Here is a 20,458-nt window from a genome sequence, read left to right on the forward strand (position 1 = left end):
TACTAAAAAGTGATTTATTTCTGCTTCTAGTGATAATATCAAAACCTTATAAACCGTATTTCATAATTACCTTTCCGTTAGTTACCAATGTCGCCCACCAATATCCATAACCCCCACTCCACACAAACCCACGAAAAGGTGGATTCTATCATAAAACACGTAAGGCCTAAAATACTTTTATTGTCAAGGTCAAATCTTTTACTTCTAGATACTTAACAGTGTTACACAGAAATAGTATTAAACAGCCAAACAGTCTTCATTTCATTTTTTTTTTTTTGTAAATAAAGAGAAAATAATGCTGAAACTATACAATGTCAAGACACAACATATGTGTGGACCAGCTGTTATGAGAAGATAATACCATTTGTTCCCTAAACTACTTCACAAGACTGTCTTTAAGATTAATGAGATAATGGACCAGATCTTTTTTAGTGGGAAAACCACTTGCTGTGGGTAATTTGGGCACTTTAGGGCACAGTGAGTCCATCAGGCCACTGGGATACGATTATCGCACTAAAGCAAAATGGTAAATTTAAAAATCTACATTGTAATAATTGAGTTTTTAAATATCCACAGTGGTGCTTTCTGAAGCACCACATACACTTGAAATGAACTTGAGTTTCTTCAAAAACAAACAAAACTTTTAGCGTGTGAGTTAAACAACGAGCTCTTCCGTCCTTCTAACATTTAAGAGTTTATCCTTCTACTAGGCACCCAAGGTTAAAGAAATGAAGATACAGGCACTGTCCACAAGAAGCTCACAACTTGGTGAGGAGAACACACAAATCAATAAGTTAAAGGCCGTTTGCCACGTGCTTTCCAAAAATCCCTAGGTACCTGGCACTGTAGAAATACCCGGACCGAGCACCCCATCGGGGGGGGGGGGGGCGGCGGGCACCTGCAAGGAGGGCTGGTGCCGGAGAAGGTCTGTGGGAAGCAGGGAGGTCTGGGCAGAGGGGTCGAGAAGGATGTGGAGAAAGGGAGAGCCGAGGGGCTGGGCCGAGAGCGTCCCGGGCTCGAGCCAATAGTTGCAAGGAAGCTCCCAGCACAGGTGCTATGTCCTCCGGGGTGGGGGCGGGGCAGAGGCAAGGAGGCAAGTGGAGGCCTGTGGGGGCAGACAGGAAAGGGCCCCGTAGCAAGAATCAAGTACGTGCATCTGGAACTCTGGACAAGGCTGAAGGGACAAACCTGGCAGCCGTCAGTCTCAGGAAGTAACTGAGGTCCTCACCCAAGGGGACCCGCAGGCTGCACACAGAAGCCCAGGGGCAGGTGACGAGGGACAGGCAGAGGAAACCGGGCAAGAGCAGCCAGGTATGTTAAAATCAATAAATCAATAAATCAATAAATCAATAAATCCCAGCAGAAGGTACTGTGAAATCCAAAGGAGCAAAGAGCAAGAGGAAATAGCCCACAGTGACAAGGGACTCCGTCGGATGAAGAAAGACGAGACCCCGGTGCGGCCTGGATCGGGCCATTTGCGGGGTCTCAGGCGAGCTCAGCAAGGGCAGTTTCTGTGACACGACGGAGAACGAAGGCCTCACGCAGGCCGTGGCTTTCGGGAAGCTTCGCCGAGAGGGGGAGAAAGAGTGGGCCACGGCCGGCGAGGGACTTGGGCTGAAAGACGGTTTTGGGTACGAATGAGCGGGGTCGGGGGGAGCCGGCTGTTATTGGTTTCTTCTGGTAGTTTGGGTTTGGTTTCATTTTGAGAGTTTCCAGAGTTTAAATACGAAGACAACAGAAGCACTAGGTAAAGAAGTGGGGGGAGGAATTTTTAAAACCAGAGAATGACGGGTAAAGAAACGAAAGAGGGGAGGAAGATGGGATATGAAAGTTATCAAGAGGGCTCCTGGGGATGGGGGTGCAGGAGAACCTACCGAGACGGGGAGGAAGCCCTACAGGTGGCCCGTGGGTAGCGAGAGGGAAGCCGAGGGCGTTCATCTCCTCGTTTGGTACCACGAGAGTTCAGTTTTGGCGAGTCAGGGCAGGTAGGCTCGTTTCTGCTTCCGCAAATGTTCTTTAAAGAAGACAAGCTAAACTTGCGTCCGTATGAAGTAAGGATGCAAGTGAGATTTAAATAGTGACGCATTCCAGATATTCCGCTGACCGTTTATTTGTCAGAATTTTACCAAAAGCAGTCCCTTCCATCGTAACATTAAAATATTTGGGGGTGACTGGCTGGCTCCTTTGCTGGAGCGCGCGACTCTTGATCTCGCGGTTGTGAGTTTGAGCCCCACGCTGGGTGTGGAGAGGAATTAAAAAAAGAAAATCTTTAAAAAAAAATAGCATTCAAATAGTTAGATGTCAGTCACTGATAAGCAATAGAACTCACAGTAATACAATCAAGGAAAGTTTGGGGCGCCTGGGTGGCTCAGTCAGTTAAGCGTCCGACTCTCAATGTCAGCTCAGGTCATGATCTCACAGTTCATGAGTTTGAGCCCCACATTGGGCACGATAACAGCACGGAGCCTGCCTGAGATTCCTTCTCTCTCCCTCTCTCTCTGCCCCTTCCCCACTCGCTCTCTCTCAAAATAAACGAACATTTTTAAAGAAGAAAGAAACGTTTACTGAAAGATACAAAAATGAAAGCTAACCTTAAAACCCACAATTATGAATTCTTCACGGACTCCGGGGCAACTTTCAGGGAAACATCTCTCCACCCAAAAGTCGCACTTCTTCTAATGACACAGAAAAGAGACAGCGGCAAAACCTGCAGAAACTGTCACCTGCACTTAACACTGAACTAACGTGTGCGTGAAAGCTGGTTCCCAAACTATACGCCCCAGATCACCGGCTGTCGGTGTTCACTGGAAAACTGGCTTCACTCTCCCGTGTCCTCGCTCCTTTCAATCCCTCCATCCCATCGACCTGTGTGAGGCTCAGACAAGTTTCCAGCCCTCAGGCCTATCCCGCGACAGGACTCCCCATGCCGCCTGCGGGCCCGACACGGTGGAACCCACGCTCGCCTCGCCATACTTCCTAACTGCCCTCTCCTCTGGCTGCGTGGCGGCCACTGGGTTGTGGGGGAGCCTTTTCCCCGCCGCTCTCGGTGGTCTCCCGGCAGAGCCCCTCCCCGTGGTGTGGATTGCTGGAATGGGGACCTGCATCCCGACCGCCCTTGCACTGGAGCCTCCCACCAGATCTCCTGGGGGCACCGGGCCTCCTCCCCAGCTCGGCACACGCCCCCACCTTCAGCCTCTGCAGGCGTCGGGCAGGAGTGGAGCAGTTCTATCAGTTCTGGAACCCTTCCCCGTTGTCCTGGGAAGTATTTGCACAGGTAAAGAAAGATCCTGACAGGAAACCAGTGCCAGGATATTTTCTCCGATCCGATAGAAGTGCTGTAAGCCTATTCTATATGTTTAACATACGGAGGTTTCTAAGAGAGAACTGTTATTAAAACGGGCTTTTTGTGTCTCTTCAAGACTTCATCATACACCGACACGAGGGAGGCTGCAAGCCACCACTAATAACCGGGCATGAAATAAGATACTTCTGTTCTTTCAACTTTTTATTTATATGTTTGAGAGGGAGCGGGGGGAGGGGCACAGAGACGGGGAGAGAATCCCAAGCAGGCTCCGCACTGTCAGCGCGGAGCCCGATGTGGGGCTCGCACTCACGAACCGCGAGATCATGACCTGAGCCAAAATCTAGCATCAGACGCTTAACTGACTGAGCCACCCAGGCGCCCCAGATACTCTTCTATAATATTATTCCTAAAGATATTAAAAAAGAGTACTATATTATATAAATCTTTAGTGCAACAGACTTATGAGAAATAAGTTAACAGAGTATAAACCATGAGGTATTACTCAAAACCCAGAAAAATAAAAGGGTTAGTTTTTAAGTGAAATAAGCAAAGTGAGTATCAGTATTACATGTGTCCACCTGAAAAAAATTTTTAAAGGGGTGGATAGAGAGCCAAACATAAACACACACACAGACATATAAAAAATACCCCGAGTATGTGTTTCAAAAAGTTGTTCGTGTTGGGCCGTACGCACGCCCAACTCTGTCCGTGGCAAGGACGAGAAAAAGAGGAAACCCAGTCTGAGGGGCGGTGGTGACGGGACGAGGCAAATGGCTCATGGTCTCCACAGGCCTCTAGACCTGTGCTCGAGAAACTCCCCTCCTACCAGGTAGACACGCACACGCACAGACAGATTCGTTTCTCTGTCTCTGCCCCCATAAGCCCAATTCTATACGTGTCCCAGATTGCAAAACAGGCATATGTGTTAATGTCAGTCACTGACAAAGTGGGGTTTACAATAAAGAAGTTCACTTTGTAGAGGGTTGATGCTTTTGCATGATTCTAGATGGGGGGGGGGGGCGGGGGGGATCACTGTTCTGCTATGTTTACTGTTACCAAAATGGAAAACTTACTGTTGACGTGATCGATGTAGTAGACACCAATCTGTGGGTCAAACCCTGCTTCCCATCCCCACGGAAGTTCATCCCCAACACAATCGGCAAACGACAAGGGCTTCGTTAACCTACAACAAACCAGAATACACGTACAGGTGATTCTTTCTGTCAAACCACGTGTGTCAACATTCAGTTACCCTCCCCACAAGGGAAGACATGTCTAGGCCGCATTTCCCTGCCGTTCTTGATTGTATCTAGAGTTGGCACCGCTGTGTCTGGAATCTCAAAGGGGAAAAACAAGGATAAAATACAGAGACAAACATCCAGAAAAGGAGCAGTAAGTCATAACATCGTTTTCAAAGTTCACAGCTTCAGACTGGGCGGTAAATCCATACAAAAAATAAATACGGACTATTTTATTTTATTTTATTTTATTTTATTTTATTTTATTTTGAGAAAAAGAGAGCGAGTGCACACATGCACCTGCAAGCGAGCAGGGGAGGACAGAGGGAGAAGGAGAGAGAGAATCCGAAGCAGGCTCCAGGCCCAGGGCGACCGTGAGATCATGACCTGGGCCGACGTGAAGAGTCGGACGCTTAATTGACGGAGCCACCCAAGTGCCCTGAATAAGACCATTCCAAGCTGACAGTAAGGACGCCTGGGCCCTAGGCTCTAGCTCTACGGCTAAATGCCTATCTCAGTACGAAGACGATTTTGTCTCAGGATTCAAACGCTGGCATCGTGGAAATCACCATACCAGGAACCCCAAGACAAGGCATGCATCAGCCTACGCTAACTTCAGATTTAGAGGCTCCTGCGTAAATTAATGGAACACTTCCTTGGTTGTGAGGTCCGCTATGAGTTCTCCTTGATGGGAGGGACAAGTTTATTTCATTTTTGTAAGTATCTTCTACATAACAGTCACTCAACACGAATTTTAATGCAAGCAAACGCACAAGGTATTTACGTATCGATGTGATGTCACCTTTTGAAACGGCCTTACACTTTCTCTTTAAGCTTCAAAATGAATGGGGAACCTTACAGTTTCTTAAGCAGGTTTCAAACCTGATCGCGGGTTGATCTTTCTCTCTCACTTCCTTCATTTTTGATTCTGAGATTCTCCTTGGCTGTCGGCGCACCCACGGGCAGGCTAACCCTACAGACTAGTGAATGCCCTGTTCCTGGGTGGCCAACATGAGTTGATACACCTTCTGATTTAATGTATTAGCAACACCAGCACAATGCCTACACACAAAATCACCCGGAGTCCCTTTTATCCGCGCTCGCGAGTATCAACCATGTCAGAGCTCAGCTGAAATGGAGCTTGTTTCCAGCACCTCATCGGTCATCAGAGTAACAAACTGTGTCGTCTGCACCCTTCAGAACGCCGCAGGAACAATATGAGAAGGAGGGAGACCCTTTCTTCCCAGGCCTGGCCTACAGGAGCCTCCTCCAAGGACATAAAATACCAACGGATGAAACGGAGGGAGTGCCTCCTTTCCTCTCAATGCTCCCATAGCATGAAATCTGCATCCGGACAGAGCTCCAGGGACACTGTTCTTTGCAACCAGGTCAGGTGGCCGAAGTCATAATGAGAACAACCAGCTGTGTCACTGATTCACTACGAGGCCACCTTACTGGGAGCCTCTATCTACCTCAGTTTCCTTCTCTTCCAAGCGGTGATCACACTCCCTTATCCTCTCCCTGCAATTTAACCGCCTCCTAAGATTGAGGTGAGATAAAAAAGGAATGAAATTAGGACACTGTCGAGGACATATGGTAAACGGTCAACAAAGGTTAGAGATTATCAATACCAGCACAACACGTGAGTTCTCTCATTCGTTCTTCAGAGGGACGGAGTCAGACTCTGGTTCTCAAAGTATAGCCCTGACGACTAGCAGCATCAACGTGCGGGCACCGGTCAGAAAGGACAAATTCCTGGGCCCTAGCAGAGGCCTAGAGAATCAGAAACTCTAGGGCCCAGCAATGCACGTTTCATCGAACTCTCCAGGCAGTGATGGAAAATCTGGGAACCACTAGCTCAGGAGGTAAGAGCTTGAAATCTGGCACCAGAGACATGGGTCAAATCCCTTGTCTGCCACCTACTTGCTATACAACCTAGGGCAGGTTGTTAACCTTAAAAAACCCATTTCTCGATCTTCTTTTCAAAGGTGGGTGGATTACGAAGTTTAAATGAGACCTGACTAGCATAATGCTTGACAAACGGTGAGCTTCAATATACATTAGACATTATACGTTAGTGAAGTGAGCCTCGGGCAACGTGCCCGAATACGGCAACTCGCCATATTTCCTCTGCAAACCTGGAGTCAATCTGAACCCCATCGGAGTCAAAAAAAAAAACCTGTGCTCTTGGAGCTGTGCTTAAATTCCATCTCAGATCATAAACCACCCAGGAAAAGTGACCAAGGGATTAGATACTGTATCAAAAAATCTCCGTACCATAGGAAGTGGCCTTGTCTTCACCCATTGTAAGACTGATCTCTGTCTACCTTGATCAAGTGGATTATTAGATAAAGCCCCTTGGCCAAGTTACCTTGCATATTATTCTGTTCTCTTTCCCTAACCCCTTTTATCGATGCCGTCTAAAACGCACACACATCCTAAAGAAATGAATAAGACACAGAAATGACAAAAGAGTGGTATTACACAAATTTTATCCTGGTACCAAGTCAACGTGTTTAAGCACGAGGGGGACAGGAATATATTTATCACTCGAAGAATGAAAAGTCACAAAAGCTTCAGAACATGGGTTATGATTACAAGTTACGGTAATTTGACTACACTTGGAAATAATCCAGTTTCTCCTATTAATTGTTCAGTAGATAATAAGCATTTTATTAACTGTCACTGTTCCAAGACTAGAATTACATCTATAGGTACCCATGTAATTACGAGCTCAGTTAAAAATTCAGACGTTTCCATCCTCGGGAATTTTAACATAAAAGTTATTTGCAGTGTGACTTCAAAAATCAATCACATGCTTTATATTCTGTACCTGGATAGATAGCTAGCTTTTCTCCGCACTCTATCAATAAGTAAAACCATTAAATACCTATTTGTAAATTTCAAAATTTTAGAATGTAATTCTTACCCGAATTACAAGATACAAATAGAATGACATTCTCAGATACCAAACAGAATTAAGCACTCAATTATGCTGTTATCCTGATAATGGGAACATATTACTATGACATAGTAAGAAGTTAACACAAAACAAAAAGAAGTAACAGGTGCATTCCAAAATCAGAAACAATATGACCTAGAACAAACACAGTAAGCAGAAATGTTGATTAGTTTCCAAACTTCTTCATCTTATTTTGGACAAGGAATCTCTGAAACATTCAATCTTTCTCTGATGTTGAGGAAGTAAAAATCGATGGAGTTTTGTGGTTGTTGTTGGTTCCTCACAAAGGAGCAACATCATGCAAAAAGTCTGAAACTAACAAGAGTCTTTATGCTAAATTCCAGAGACTACTCTTTGCTTTAAAAACAGCCTTCTTTTGCACCGTGACTAATGTGAAGAAAATGGCAATTTACTGCGGCACTGTGCCAACGTTGACATACGAAATTTGAACTTCGCGTGGTATTTCCCCTCTTTGCGGGCATTATGTCATCCCCGTACATGAGCCGTCCGTTAGTATTTACTGTCAATCATGGATACCTGTCCTATGACATGAGACGCCACACAGACTAAATGTTGATGATTACGTGACGCTGAACACTGTGTGTGAGCAGCACAAAACCAGAACGGAGTTTGTACTCACTGCACTAAAAGATAAGGCACTGGACAGAGAAAACCATTCTCAGGTTAACAGTACTCTTGCCACGATTCAAGTCCCCCAAATGTATAGTTTGGCCTGAATGTTAATAAAGGTCTTAACAGTTATTTTTACTTCACAGCATCTGCTGTGGCCATTGTTGAGCTAACTCAAAGCAGAGTTCGTATTGTGAGCGGTCTATGATCACTGCAGAATCTGTCCACACTAACACTGCTGAACTGCTCTGAAACAACAGGGAAGAAGTAAGGATGTGGTTCACGATTTGGATTTCGAAAGAAGGGCAACATGTTTTCTAATTTTAATTTATAATGATGTTGATTAGGCCCCTCTGCTTCTATCACCGTGCTAGTCCGGGGAAGCAGCAAAGGGACAGAAAGAGGGGAATGACAGGAAGGCGTGAAGAGGGGCAGCAAGAAGCAAACAACTTTTTTTTTTTTTTTTAATCTTTATTTATTTATTTTGAGAGAGAGAAGCAGGGGAGGGGCAGAGAGTGGGAGAGGGAGAGGGAGAATCCCAAGCAGGCTCCACGCTGCAGCACGGAGCCCAACACGGGGCTTGAATCCATGAACCATTAAGATCATAACCTGAGCCGCAGTCGAGAATTGGAGGCGTAACTGACTGAGCCACCCAGGCGTCCCGAGCAAATGACTCTTAAGAGAAACTGGACAAACCAAGTCAGAAGAGGGTAAGAAGGTTAACTCTGTGTCTCTGTGGAAATTCACTACGATTCTTCAAAAGGAGTCATGTTAGATAGGAGAACCACAGACAGGGACAGTGCTGAGCCCGGTACACCGGGTCAAGGAAGAGACCGGGGCTCCGTGATATCAATGGCTCGCCCAACGTCTCAAAGCTGGAAAGGCGTGTAACTGGGCAGCCCAACCAGCCCATTTCTTCAGACTGAGTTCAAGTACTCTTTGCACCTGCCCGGGCTCCCAGACAGTCCTTCCCTGTGTCGGCCCAGGATCTGGTCTTCCTGTAACTTTCACCCGCTGGTGCACGCTTTATCCCTTTGGTATCCCTTTGATCCCTTTGGTATCCCTTGGTACCAAAGAGTAGTAGTGTAATCCCTCTTCCATGTGATGGGCTTTCAACTATTTGAACACAACAGTCTTGTTTCCCAAACCTGCTCTCCTAGAACCCAAATGCCTGGTTCCCTTCACCGCGCTCATAATTCCTTCTCTTCTCAAAAGCCTGCCAGTCGTCAGTCCGTAATCCACCCCATTCTCCCGGCTCTGCAATCACGTCCCATCAATGATTATCAAGTATGGATCTCCCCTCTTAGAGTTCATTTTTTCCTCCCGGCAGCCTACAAACATATCCAATCCCTCCACCCTAAAAAAGCCTTGCCTCAAATCTTCTGGCTCCTCTCTGACATTCACTTCCTAATCATTCATTCATTCCAACCTAGAGATCTGAAATCCGTGGAGGACTTTAGGAGGCCCTATCACCTCCCTTAGACCTAACCCCTTCTCTAGCTGCTTCATGAATACACTACCGAAAGGCAGTATTTGTGGGTAGTTCACCTTGGAAAAAGCACGCTGCTTATGCTGTTGGTTTGGGGACTCAGCTACATCATCTGCAAAAATGTCGAAGCTTAGAATATGCTACGGAAAAAGAAGCTGACTTTTACGTACAGTGATTACACTGAAAATATAAAACACTCCCTGTTTACCACGTACCACACACATGCATCAATACACATAAATGTGCACGTTAAATCCTCATAAAACTCTGCAAAGTAGATACAAGTATTGTTGCATCTGAATAGCCTGTGTAGGGGGCACCTGGGTGGCTCAACCTGGTTAAGCGTCTGACTTCAGCTCAGGTCGTGATCTCGCAGTTCGTGAGTTCGAGCCCCGCGTCAATCAGGCTCTGAGCTGTCAGCCCGGGAGCCTGCTTCTGATTCTGTGTCTCCCTCTCTCTCTCTCTCTCTGGCCCTCCCCTGCTCATGCTCTCTCTCTCTCTCTCTCTCTCAAAAATAAACATTAGAAAAAAAAACTAGAAACAAAAAATGAATAGCCCGTATAGGAAAAAATTTTACTTATGATCCAGTAAGCACACGACTGGGTAACATACACCTCTTCTAGTCAACATCTGCCGCCCTAGTCACTGCCCCAGGGGCTCCTGTAAGGAGGTAATGGTCGCGAGCTCCCCTACACGGGCCTTCACGCCAGCCACCTTCACCAGAGGCTCTGAAGGGAGTAGAAGGTAAAGTCCAATCACAGAGAGCAGGAAAGAGACAGATCAAGGACACACAACTCTCACATTCTTTGAAGACTTGCCCAAAGGTCGAAAGTAGCTTTTAAAAGATACTTATCTTTTTTACATGATGTGTAGACTCCATTGCAGTTTCCTTTTTTTTTTTTTTTTTTCAGAGAGAGAGAGAGAAAAAAGAGAGAGAGAGAAAGAGAGAGAATCCCAGGAAGGCTCCGTACTCTGCACTGAGCTGGATGTGAAGCCTCAGTCCCACAACCGTGCGATCGTGACCTGAGCTGAAATCGAGAGTCGGACACTTAACCAACTGACCCACTCTGGCGCCCCTGAATTGCAATTTCTACATACAACTATATGATTTACACACGCCATTCTGAAACAGGAGGTTATAAAATGGTTCGCCTGAATTGGTTACACTGTCTGCCTATTTTAACTGAAAAAATTGGTGACTATAAGGTCAAAATCGTGGATTACATTTCCAACAGGAGCTCTTTAATGTAAGCTCAGACTGAAAGTGTGGACTTACAGCAGTGACTCTCAAACCTACGTGTACATCCAACTCATCTGAAAGGCTTATTAAAACAGATTGCTGGGCCCACCCTCAGAGTTTCTGCCTCAGTAGTTGGGGAGCTGGGGTCTGGAAATCTGTGATTCTTACAAGTCCCCATGTGATGTGACGCTGTGGTCCCTGGACCATACTTTGAGAACCACCAGTTAAGCCACAAAATCACACCCCTAATCCACCCAGGTGATGGAGAAATGAAGACAAACTCCATTTAAAAATGAAGCTGGAGGGGAGCCTGGGTGGCTCAGTTGGTTAAGCCTCTGACTCTTGGTCTCAGCTCAGGTCACGATCTTATGGCTCGTGAGTTCAAGCCCGACACCAGGCTGTGCGCTGACAGCGTGGAGCCTGCTTGAGATTCTCTCTCTCTCTCTCTCTCTCTCTCTCTCTCTCTCTCTCTCTCTCTCCCCTCCTCCTCCTCTCTGCCCCTCCCCCACTTGTTCTCTCTCTCTCTCAAAATAAATAAATAAAATTTTATTTATTTTTTTTAATTTTTTTTTAACATTTATTTATTTTTGAGACAGAGAGAGACAGAGCATGAACGGGGGAGGGTCAGAGAGAGGGAGACATGGAATCCGAAACAGGCTCCAGGCTCTGAGCCGTCAGCCCAGAGCCCGACGCGGGGCTCGAACCCACGGACCGTGAGATCGTGACCTGAGCCAAAGTCGGCCGCTCAACCGACTGAGCCACCCAGGCGCCCCAATAAATAAAATTTTAAAAAATGTTTTATAAAGAAACTGAAACTGAGGGCAAAAGCCTGTGCTTCATAAATACCCGTATTACGAAAACTACGGAATTAATGGCTTAATAATTCTCAGATTAGGGCCACTTCATTTAATTTTAAGTAAGCATTTTTTTCCCTCAAGGAACATTGAAACAATTTTAAAATAAGTTCTTTGAAAGCAGGCTTTCCTTTTTCTTTCATTTTGTCACCTGCATACAAAATAGTGACAAGTACTCAACATCGGTAGTCGTCAGGAAAATGAAAATAAATAACATGATGAGGTACCAGTTCATCCCACCAGGATGGCTATGAGTAAGACAACAGCAGCAACACCCCCAACATAGAAAGTGCTGGCACGGAGGTGGAGAAAGGGGAACCCCGTGCATCGTGGGCGGGCAGGTAAAATGGTGTAGCCTCGGCAGAAAAGTCTGGCACTTTCTCAAAGAGTTCAACACGGAATTACTCTATGACCCCGCATTTCTGCTCCTGAGTGCTCGCCCAAAAGAACTTACAACAGGTACCCAAGCAATTACGTGTACATGCATGTTCACAGAAGCACTATTTACAGGAGCCAAAAAGTGGCCACACCTCAAACGTGCATCAGTGGATGAATGGATATACGACGTGCGGTCTGTACATGCAACGCAGTGTTGTTATCCCGCCGTAAAAAGGAAGGAAGTGCCTATACAAGCTACGTGCGGATGGCCTCCAAAATACGATGCTAAGTAAGGCCAGACCCAAAAGGCCACATATGATATGATTCTAGGCATATGAAGTACCCAGCACAGACAAATCCATACAGATAGAAAGTACGGGAAGAGTTGTCGGGAGCTAGGGGGAGGAGTGAGTGGACAGAGACTCTGGAAGGGTAGAAACGTTCTGGAATCAGACAGAGATAGTGCTTGCACAACCCTGGGAATTGTCGTAAATGCCACTGAACTGTTCGCTTTAAAGCGGTTAATTATGTGGTGTGTGAACCGAACCTCAACAAACTATTTTTTTGTAAATAGGAACGAGTCATAACAACGCAAAGACTCCAAGTGAGTAAGGTATTTTCACAAGAGGAAGTTAAATAATAAAAATGCGTGAAAATGCAAAACTTCACTAATAATAAAAAGAAGCGCCAAAGAAAACGAGGCTTGATTTAATTTGCAGCCTATTAGGGTATCAAGTTTTTGTTTTTGTTTTGCTTTGTCTTAATGAAACACAGTTCTGGCGAGGATGTGAGGAATCAGTTACTTTCATTTGTTGCTGGTAATTTCGCAACTTGATACATTCCTTTTAAGAGACAGTTTGGCAGTATTAAAAAAACCATTGAAATGCTGACTCCATTTACCCTAGGAATGCCATTCTTACCCAGTCCCCCTGACTCCTGTCCCAGAGGACCACTCCAACACAGGCTCGGCTGCCATCTAAGGCGGATGACGGCCTGCTCTCCACCCCACCCCCCCACCAGCCTGTTGTTCTCTGAGCTTCTCAGAGGCACGGCCCCCGCTCTCTTCTCTGCATTCCCGGCATCACGTCCACTTCATACGTAGCCAGCTCGTAATCCGTGCTGACTGAGTGGACGCAGGTTAGAAGGAAAGAACTGGAAAGGAATGAAAACAATTATGGAAGGGCTGTTGTTGGTTTGTTTGTTTGTAACTTTCAATGTATGTAAATGTAACGGTAAATGCATTTACTGTGAGCAAGATGAAGGTTAGTATTTAGGTGATAGTTGATGACTATGTGGATGAACAGTCGATAATAAGGTGAGAGTTAACTATGGGACAGGCTAGGAGAAAAATCTTTCAATACGCTCCCCAAAATCTCTGGCCCTGTAACTTATTTTAGCCTATTATAATTACATCATGCACCACAAATGAACAGCTAAACAGAAAACACATTCTTCGTTGCAGAGAGGTAAGAGAATTTATTGCAGGTGTTTCAATAATTCGGCAACTTTTTTACCAAGTATTTGACCCTACGGAAGAAAACGGGGTGGTCAACACACTTTAACCTGAACCTCTTCTGTGTCCTAAGTGTCAAGAAATGTTTGCCCACTGGATTACTTGGTTTTGGAAAACAGCTTGAGATTTTAAGTGGCTATGTCGGTAAAGAAGGTAGGAATGCGGGCGAGAGGAAGAGGGCTTAACAGATTATTATCCCAACAAACAAACCCACCACCAAGACTGCCCCGTCCTCCTGCCTCCCGCTCAGACAGGACGACCACCACGGACTCCATCCCAGACAAGAATGCAAGACGCTGGAGGACTTACTCTGGAGGATGTGCTGTCCCCAGAACAACAAAGAAGGGACCCACACACAGCACACCCCTCTGGATGGCTAGAACCTTGCTGGATTCGTCCTCTTCCCTCAAGAGGCTTCCCGAATGGTTGCAATGATCCTGCACTCATTTGATCAAAAGCTAAGGAACTAGAGGGCTCCTGGGCGGCTTAGTTGGTTGAGCGCCCAACTCTTGATTTCGGCTCAGGCATGATCTCACGGTTCGTGGGTTCAAGTCCTGCCTCAGGCTCTTTGCTGACAGTGGAGCCTGCGTGGGATTCTCATTCTCTTTCTCTCTCTCTGCCCCTCCCTTGCACTCTCTCTCTCTCAAAATAAATAAACTTAAAAAAACATAACAACAACTAAGTAATTAGGAAGATGTTTTTTAATCCCTAACACCTTATCACATAGGGATAACCCCAGGTAACAAGCGGTTTCATTCCAGGCTATTTTTCTTAAATAAACGTATGCACCCACATACGGAAGCACATACAATATTATGCACATTTTTACAAGATTGGTGTTAAACTAAATAAACTATACAGACACTACAGTTTTGAGCCTTGCCCTAAAAAACACAACTAATATATTCTCATTATGAAAAATATATAAAATAGAATAAACTATTATTAAAGTCCTGCCTTCATTTCCCTATACAATGATCTATATTCCAATACGTTGGTTCTTTTCAGTCCATCTATAAATCCACATGCGATTATCAAACATACAAACAGGCTCATACTGTGTGCATTTTCTAGGACTTTATTTAGTTTGCAATACAAGTTAGAAACCTTTCAATGATCGTCGCTACAGGTTGACCTCAATCTTCTAATATCTACATACACAGAATGGATTACAGCCCATTATTTGACTAATCACTAATTAACAGACATCAGTTTCAACTTCCTTCGAGAGGAATTAATGCTTCAATGAACATACTTGTAAATATTTTAGCTCTCAGAGTATTTTTTAGAATAAATTTCTGACAATGAGTCAAAGAACATACCTACTTGTAAAATTCAAAAGTGTCAGTGTGCATTAGAGACACGTTAAAGACATATTACCATTGGAATTTTTTTGAATGTTCACTTATTTATTTTGGGAGAGAGTGAAAGCGTGTACACAGGAATGGTAGAGAGAGAGGGAGACAGAGAATGCCAAGCCGATTCCGTACTGTCAGTGCAGAGCCCGACACAGGGTTCGATCCCATGACCCTGGGATCATGACCTGAGCCAAAATCAAGAGTCGGACGCTAAACCGACTGAGCCACCTAGGTGCCCCATCATTTAAATTTTTTAATTCTGATACCTACTCTCCTCCACGTGGGCATTACCAATTTGCACTCTCATCCACAATGGAAGTGAGCGCCATTACCCCTGATATGGTCGAAAGGGGAGGAGGAATCTAATAATTATTAGTAAGGTTTGTAACTTTTATTTTTTTCCTCTCTCTCTTTTTTTTTTACATTAAAAAAAACTGTTTATTTTTATGGGGGGGGGAGGACAGGCAGCGAGTGAGAGGGCAACAGACTCTGAAGCGAGCTCTGTGGTTTCAGCAGTGAGCCAGATGTTGGGCTTGAACTCACAAGCCCTGAGATAATGACCTGAGCTGAAGGTGTACCCTTAACCAACTGAGCCACCCAGGTGCCCCTGTCACTTTTCTATATGTTTATTTGCTTCCTTTGTGAATTGCTCTTTTCTTTTTAATTTGTGTGTGTGAGAGAGAGAGAGAGAGAGAGAGAGAGACCAAGGGCAGGGGAGAGGAGCAGAGGAAGAGAGAGAGAGAGAGAGAGAATTTAAACCTGACGCAGGGCTCAATCCCACGACTGGGATCAAAACCTGAGCCAAAATCAAGACTTGGACGCTCAACTGACTGAGCCACCCAGGAGTCCCTAAATTGACCTTTTTGAAACTGTGCGGTCTGCCCTTCTTATTGATTTGTAGCAACCTGTGATATACGCTGGCATTAATCCTTTGTCAAGTTGCAAATATTTTTTTCCCATGGATATTACTTGTCCGTGAACTTTGTTTACAGTGAGTATAATAAGACTGATTATTTAAAAGTGTTGGGAGGGCACCTGGGTGGCTTAGTCAGTTAAGCGTGCAACTTCAGCTCAGGTCACGATCTCACAGTTCGTGGGTTCGAGCCCCACGTCGGGCTCTGTGCTGACAGCTCAGAGCCTGGAGCTTGCTTTGAGTTCTGTGTCTCCCTCTCTCTCCGTCCCTTCTCTGCTCTCTCTCTCTCTCTCTCAAAAATAAGTAAACATTAAAAATAAAATAAGATAAAAGTGTTGGGAAAATTGGATGGCCAGTTAGGGGAAAAAAGCTAGGTCCCAGATCATCCTTCCAAAAAAAGTTAATTCCAGATAAATCAAAAGAATCGCATGGGATAAATGAAACTGAAGTATGAAACCAACTAGAACAAAAGATACACAAAAATTCTTTAAGACTTCCGGGTTCCATTTCCACATCCAGTGTTTCAAATTGTGGTCCTTTAACACTTGCCATTGAAAATAAATACAATGAGAACACAATCATATGAGAAATTGTAAAGAGCTGCTGACAAGAGACGTTAAGCTTACAGGTTGCTCTCTTTGTTGGAAAGGCAATTAATGAGAATCAGAAAGGTGTTGAAGTCATATTAGCGCCAGACAGACTTTCTCCTTTACCTGACTGGAAGAGCTGAAAGAAAAGTAAAATAGAAAAATAATATGACTAATGTGATGTCCCTGTTCTACTACCCCCACCTTGGGAAACCTGGTCCCAGACCAGTGGAAGACCCCCAGCAAGGAGTTGGCATAACAGGGACAGATTTTAATTTAGGAAAGTGAACCTAACGGCAGCGCACTGAACGGAGGGAAGCAGTGGTCCCCGAACCAACAGCGTTAGCATCATCTGGTGACTTATTAGAAATGCAAGTGATCGGGGCGCCTGGGTGGCGCAGTCGGTTAAGCGTCCGACTTCAGCCAGGTCACGATCTCGCGGTCCGTGAGTTCGAGCCCCGCATCGGGCTCTGGGCTGATGGCTCGGAGCCTGGAGCCTGTTTCCGATTCTGTGTCTCCCTCTCTCTCTGCCCCTCCCCCGTTCACGCTCTGTCTCTCTCTGTCCCAAAAATAAATAAACGTAGAAAAAAAAAATTAAAAAAAAAAAAAAAAAGAAATGCAAGTGATCGACCTCCTCCCCTCAAACCACGAAGTCAGGAACTCTGAGGGTGGGGCCGCCCCCTGCACCTGCCTCCGACGCCTGCTACAGGATGAGAGGCCCTGGACTGGAGAGACGCTGAAACATCTCAAGGTTCCATTTCACCATCACGTCGTAAGCAACGGCAATTGACAAGGAGAAAGGAAACCAACATGGTGGCAGACAGGAGGGCTGTCTAGGGAAGGTGATAGCAGCATCTGAGGCTGCCGGGGAGGAGAAAAGCCTCCTAGTAAATGCAGAGTTCCCGGCCATGGATATTTGGAAGTGGAAGCTGGATAAAGAAGTGCTGGAGTGTTACTGAAACAATGAGCTCCCTTCACGCGAAAGAGGTTGACTGAGCAAGTCTCCGATTCTGTGCTTTGAGTAGAGCGAGATCAGGATGGGTAAGCAAAGTCATCGGGAATTAATTTAAGATATGCCATGTGTGAGGTGGCAGAGGGACACACAGGTAAGATATGGACCCAAATTTCCACAGGGGGATGGGAAGCTGGAAGAGATCAATGAACCAGACGAGGCCTTGCTTGGGATGTGCCCACAGTCAACCGGACAAAAGCAGATGGCAAAAAGAAGGCTTAGAAAACGGACTTCCACCGGAAGAGGGGAAAAGCCCCAGTTCACTCTCTGATCGTTTCATTCCTGCCAATAGGAAGTAATGAGAAACTCCCCACAGAGGAACATTTCATTCACGCGTGCATCGGGTCACCAAATATTGACCGAACGTCTCCTCCAAGCTCCGGACTTACAGGATGTGTGAGGCATGGGTCTCGTCCGTCCCCCAGTGGTTTCTCCACAGGTGACTGGTGACCGGCTGCCCTCTAGATGTAGGCCTGGCCTAAAATTCTCGCCCCGTGATCGCTAAGTGTTTGCTTTGAAAACCCATCCCTGAGTGTGTGCCTGTTTGTTGGACGACCAGAAAATCACTGAATTAACACGAGGGAGGCCGTTCAGCCGAACACAAGGTAATCCTCTTAACACCGTATCAGACTCTCCACGGACCGAAGCACCCAGCTCTCCGGCTTATGTCCCACCGACCCCATGTTTGTTAAAAGGGAAGGAATCTCGGCAGCCGGGAAACCCGGCGGGCAGAGGCGACACGGGGACGGCCTCTCCTCCACACGCTGACGAGGCCTTCACTACCGTGCTCTCCTGCCACCTGACCGCGGGGAGCTGCCACTGCTCGTGCTGAGACCTCGTAACCCCAAGCCCAGCTGTTGTCGGTACTGTTTATGTATTTATTTTTAACGTTTCTTTATTTTTGAGACAGAGACAGAGCATGAACGGGGGAGGGTCAGAGAGAGGGAGACACAGAATCTGAAACAGGCTCCAGGCTCTGAGCTGTCAGCACAGAGCCTGACGCGGGGCTCGAACTCACAGGCCTCGAGATCATGACCTGAGCCGAAGTCGGACGCTTAACCGACTGCACCACCCAGGCGCCCGTCGGTACTGTTTAACAGCGTTACTGGAGGGGCACCTGGGTGGCTCAGTCGGTTAAGCACCCGACTTCGGCTCAGGTCCTGATCTCACAGTCCGTGAGTTCGAGCAGCTCGGAGCCTGGAGCCTGCTTCGGATTCTATGTCTCCCTCTCTCCTGACCCTCCCCCGTTCATGCTCTGTCTCTCTCTGTCTCAAAAATAAATAAACATTAAAAAAAATTTAAAGGAAAAAAAAAAACAGCATTACTGGAATGTAACTTCTGCACCATAAAATCTGCCCGTCGCTTAAGCGTACAAATCAGAGACTTTGAGTAAATCTATGGAGTTAGAAACACCACGCAAGCTACGTTTAGCACGTTCCCACCAATCCCCGAAGATCCCTTGTGCCTAGGTGCAGTCACCCCCTGATCCCTACCCCCTGCCCCGGGCAACCACCAATTTACCTTCTGTCTCTACAGATTTGCTTTTCTGGAATTTCACCTAAACGGAGTCCTACGGCGTGTGGCTTCCTGTGCCTGTCTTTTTATTCAGCACGTCGTTTGGGTTTTTTTGAGGCTCATCCATATTGCTGTGTGCGTGTCAAGAATCTGTTCCCTTTCTTGCAAAATAGCATTCTATTGTATGGAGGTACCACGTTTTGTATCCGCTCACGGCTTTACAGACTTTGGGGCTGTTTCTGACAGTGTGAATAAGGCTGCTATAAACATGTGCAAACAAACCTAGCGTTTGCGAGAGGAAAAAAAAAAAAAAAAAGATCAGACTTCAAGCTCGGCGTGAAGGGCCAAGTCTCACGACGTGGTTGGCACGAGCTACTGGCACCGTGGGCCACAAACGCGAAACATGAGAGAAGAGGGAAAAACCAGCTCGGACCGACAAGGTATTCGCTTATTAACCTCCTTAACACCAGAAAATCACGATGTTTGCCGGCTGGCGAGGGTGGCGGTCCTACGCGACCTCGCTTGCCTGGAAGCAGGACGTCTGCACTTCGGACGCCTGCTCCCCAGACTGCTGAAAGCCTCAGTGAGTCCGCAAGAAGCAGAAAACCGTGAACCTGACACACAGGCAGCAGAAACGTGCTTTCGTGTGCTATGTGCAGCTCCCTCGGCCTGGACACCCTCCCTGCCTCCCCTCTTCCAGTGCTCTCTCCTTCCCCAGTTTCTCCCTACGCTTGTCCTTTAAAATCCAACTTCCTTAAGAGGTCATTCAGAAAGCATCTTCTTCCCAGGCAAGCCTTCCTGCCCCCGAGGCTGGGCCGTTTGACTGCACTGGGTGAGCTCCGGTTTGGGAACTGGTTTTCCCATTCAGATTGGTCATTTTCCGCACTGTTTATATTTTTCTAGTTCACTCGTCTATTCTGTTCACTAAGTCCCTCCCGGTTTTTTTTTTTTTTCTGAGCGCGTAGCACGGCACTGGCTCAACAGATGTTAGAGAAAACGAGTGAGTGAGTGATTTCTAGCCACACCTCTCCGTGGAGATCCTGCATATCAGAGCCAACGTCTACCTGATAATTCCATGGGGGGGGGGAGTTCATAGCCACACGGAATGTTTAACTCCCATGAAACATAACCCCTGACCCCCAACCGCACTCCTTCCCTGAGACTCCCCATCTTGGAAAATGCCATGATCTTCAACCCAGATGCTGGAGTCACAGCTCCTGATGCCCGCCCCCCCCCCCCCCAGTCAATCCATCAGAAATCCTGCAGGCTCAGCCTCCAGACGCACGGCTCACTTTCTCCACCTCCCTCGACGGCCGGCTCTCGCCGCCGTCCCCACACCCCTCTCCTCAGAAGCGCCCACTCTTACCGGCGCGGTGCGTATCCTTCCAGATCCGTCTCTGCACATAGCTAGAAAACCATTCGCAGCGTTAACATAAATAATACACTGCAGGTGTCATTCTGCAGT

At 46.4% G+C, this 20,458-nt stretch overlaps 1 protein-coding gene across 1 annotated transcript in view; it reads right to left on the bottom strand.

Annotated features, from left to right (window-relative positions):
• WWC2 (WW and C2 domain containing 2) overlaps positions 1-20,458 on the bottom strand; it is a 205,165-nt gene that overhangs the window by 100,148 nt on the left and 84,559 nt on the right. Inside the window, exon 2 of the mRNA XM_047091855.1 lies at positions 4,378-4,487. Coding sequence (XP_046947811.1) covers positions 4,378-4,487 — 110 coding nt within the window. The remainder of the gene's footprint in view (positions 1-4,377; positions 4,488-20,458) is intronic.

Source organism: Lynx rufus, unplaced genomic scaffold (assembly GCF_022079265.1).
Source record: "Lynx rufus isolate CCGP_SWC_20201006 ecotype Redwood Valley unplaced genomic scaffold, mLynRuf1.p SCAF_3, whole genome shotgun sequence".
NCBI classification, from domain to species: Eukaryota; Metazoa; Chordata; class Mammalia; order Carnivora; family Felidae; genus Lynx; species Lynx rufus.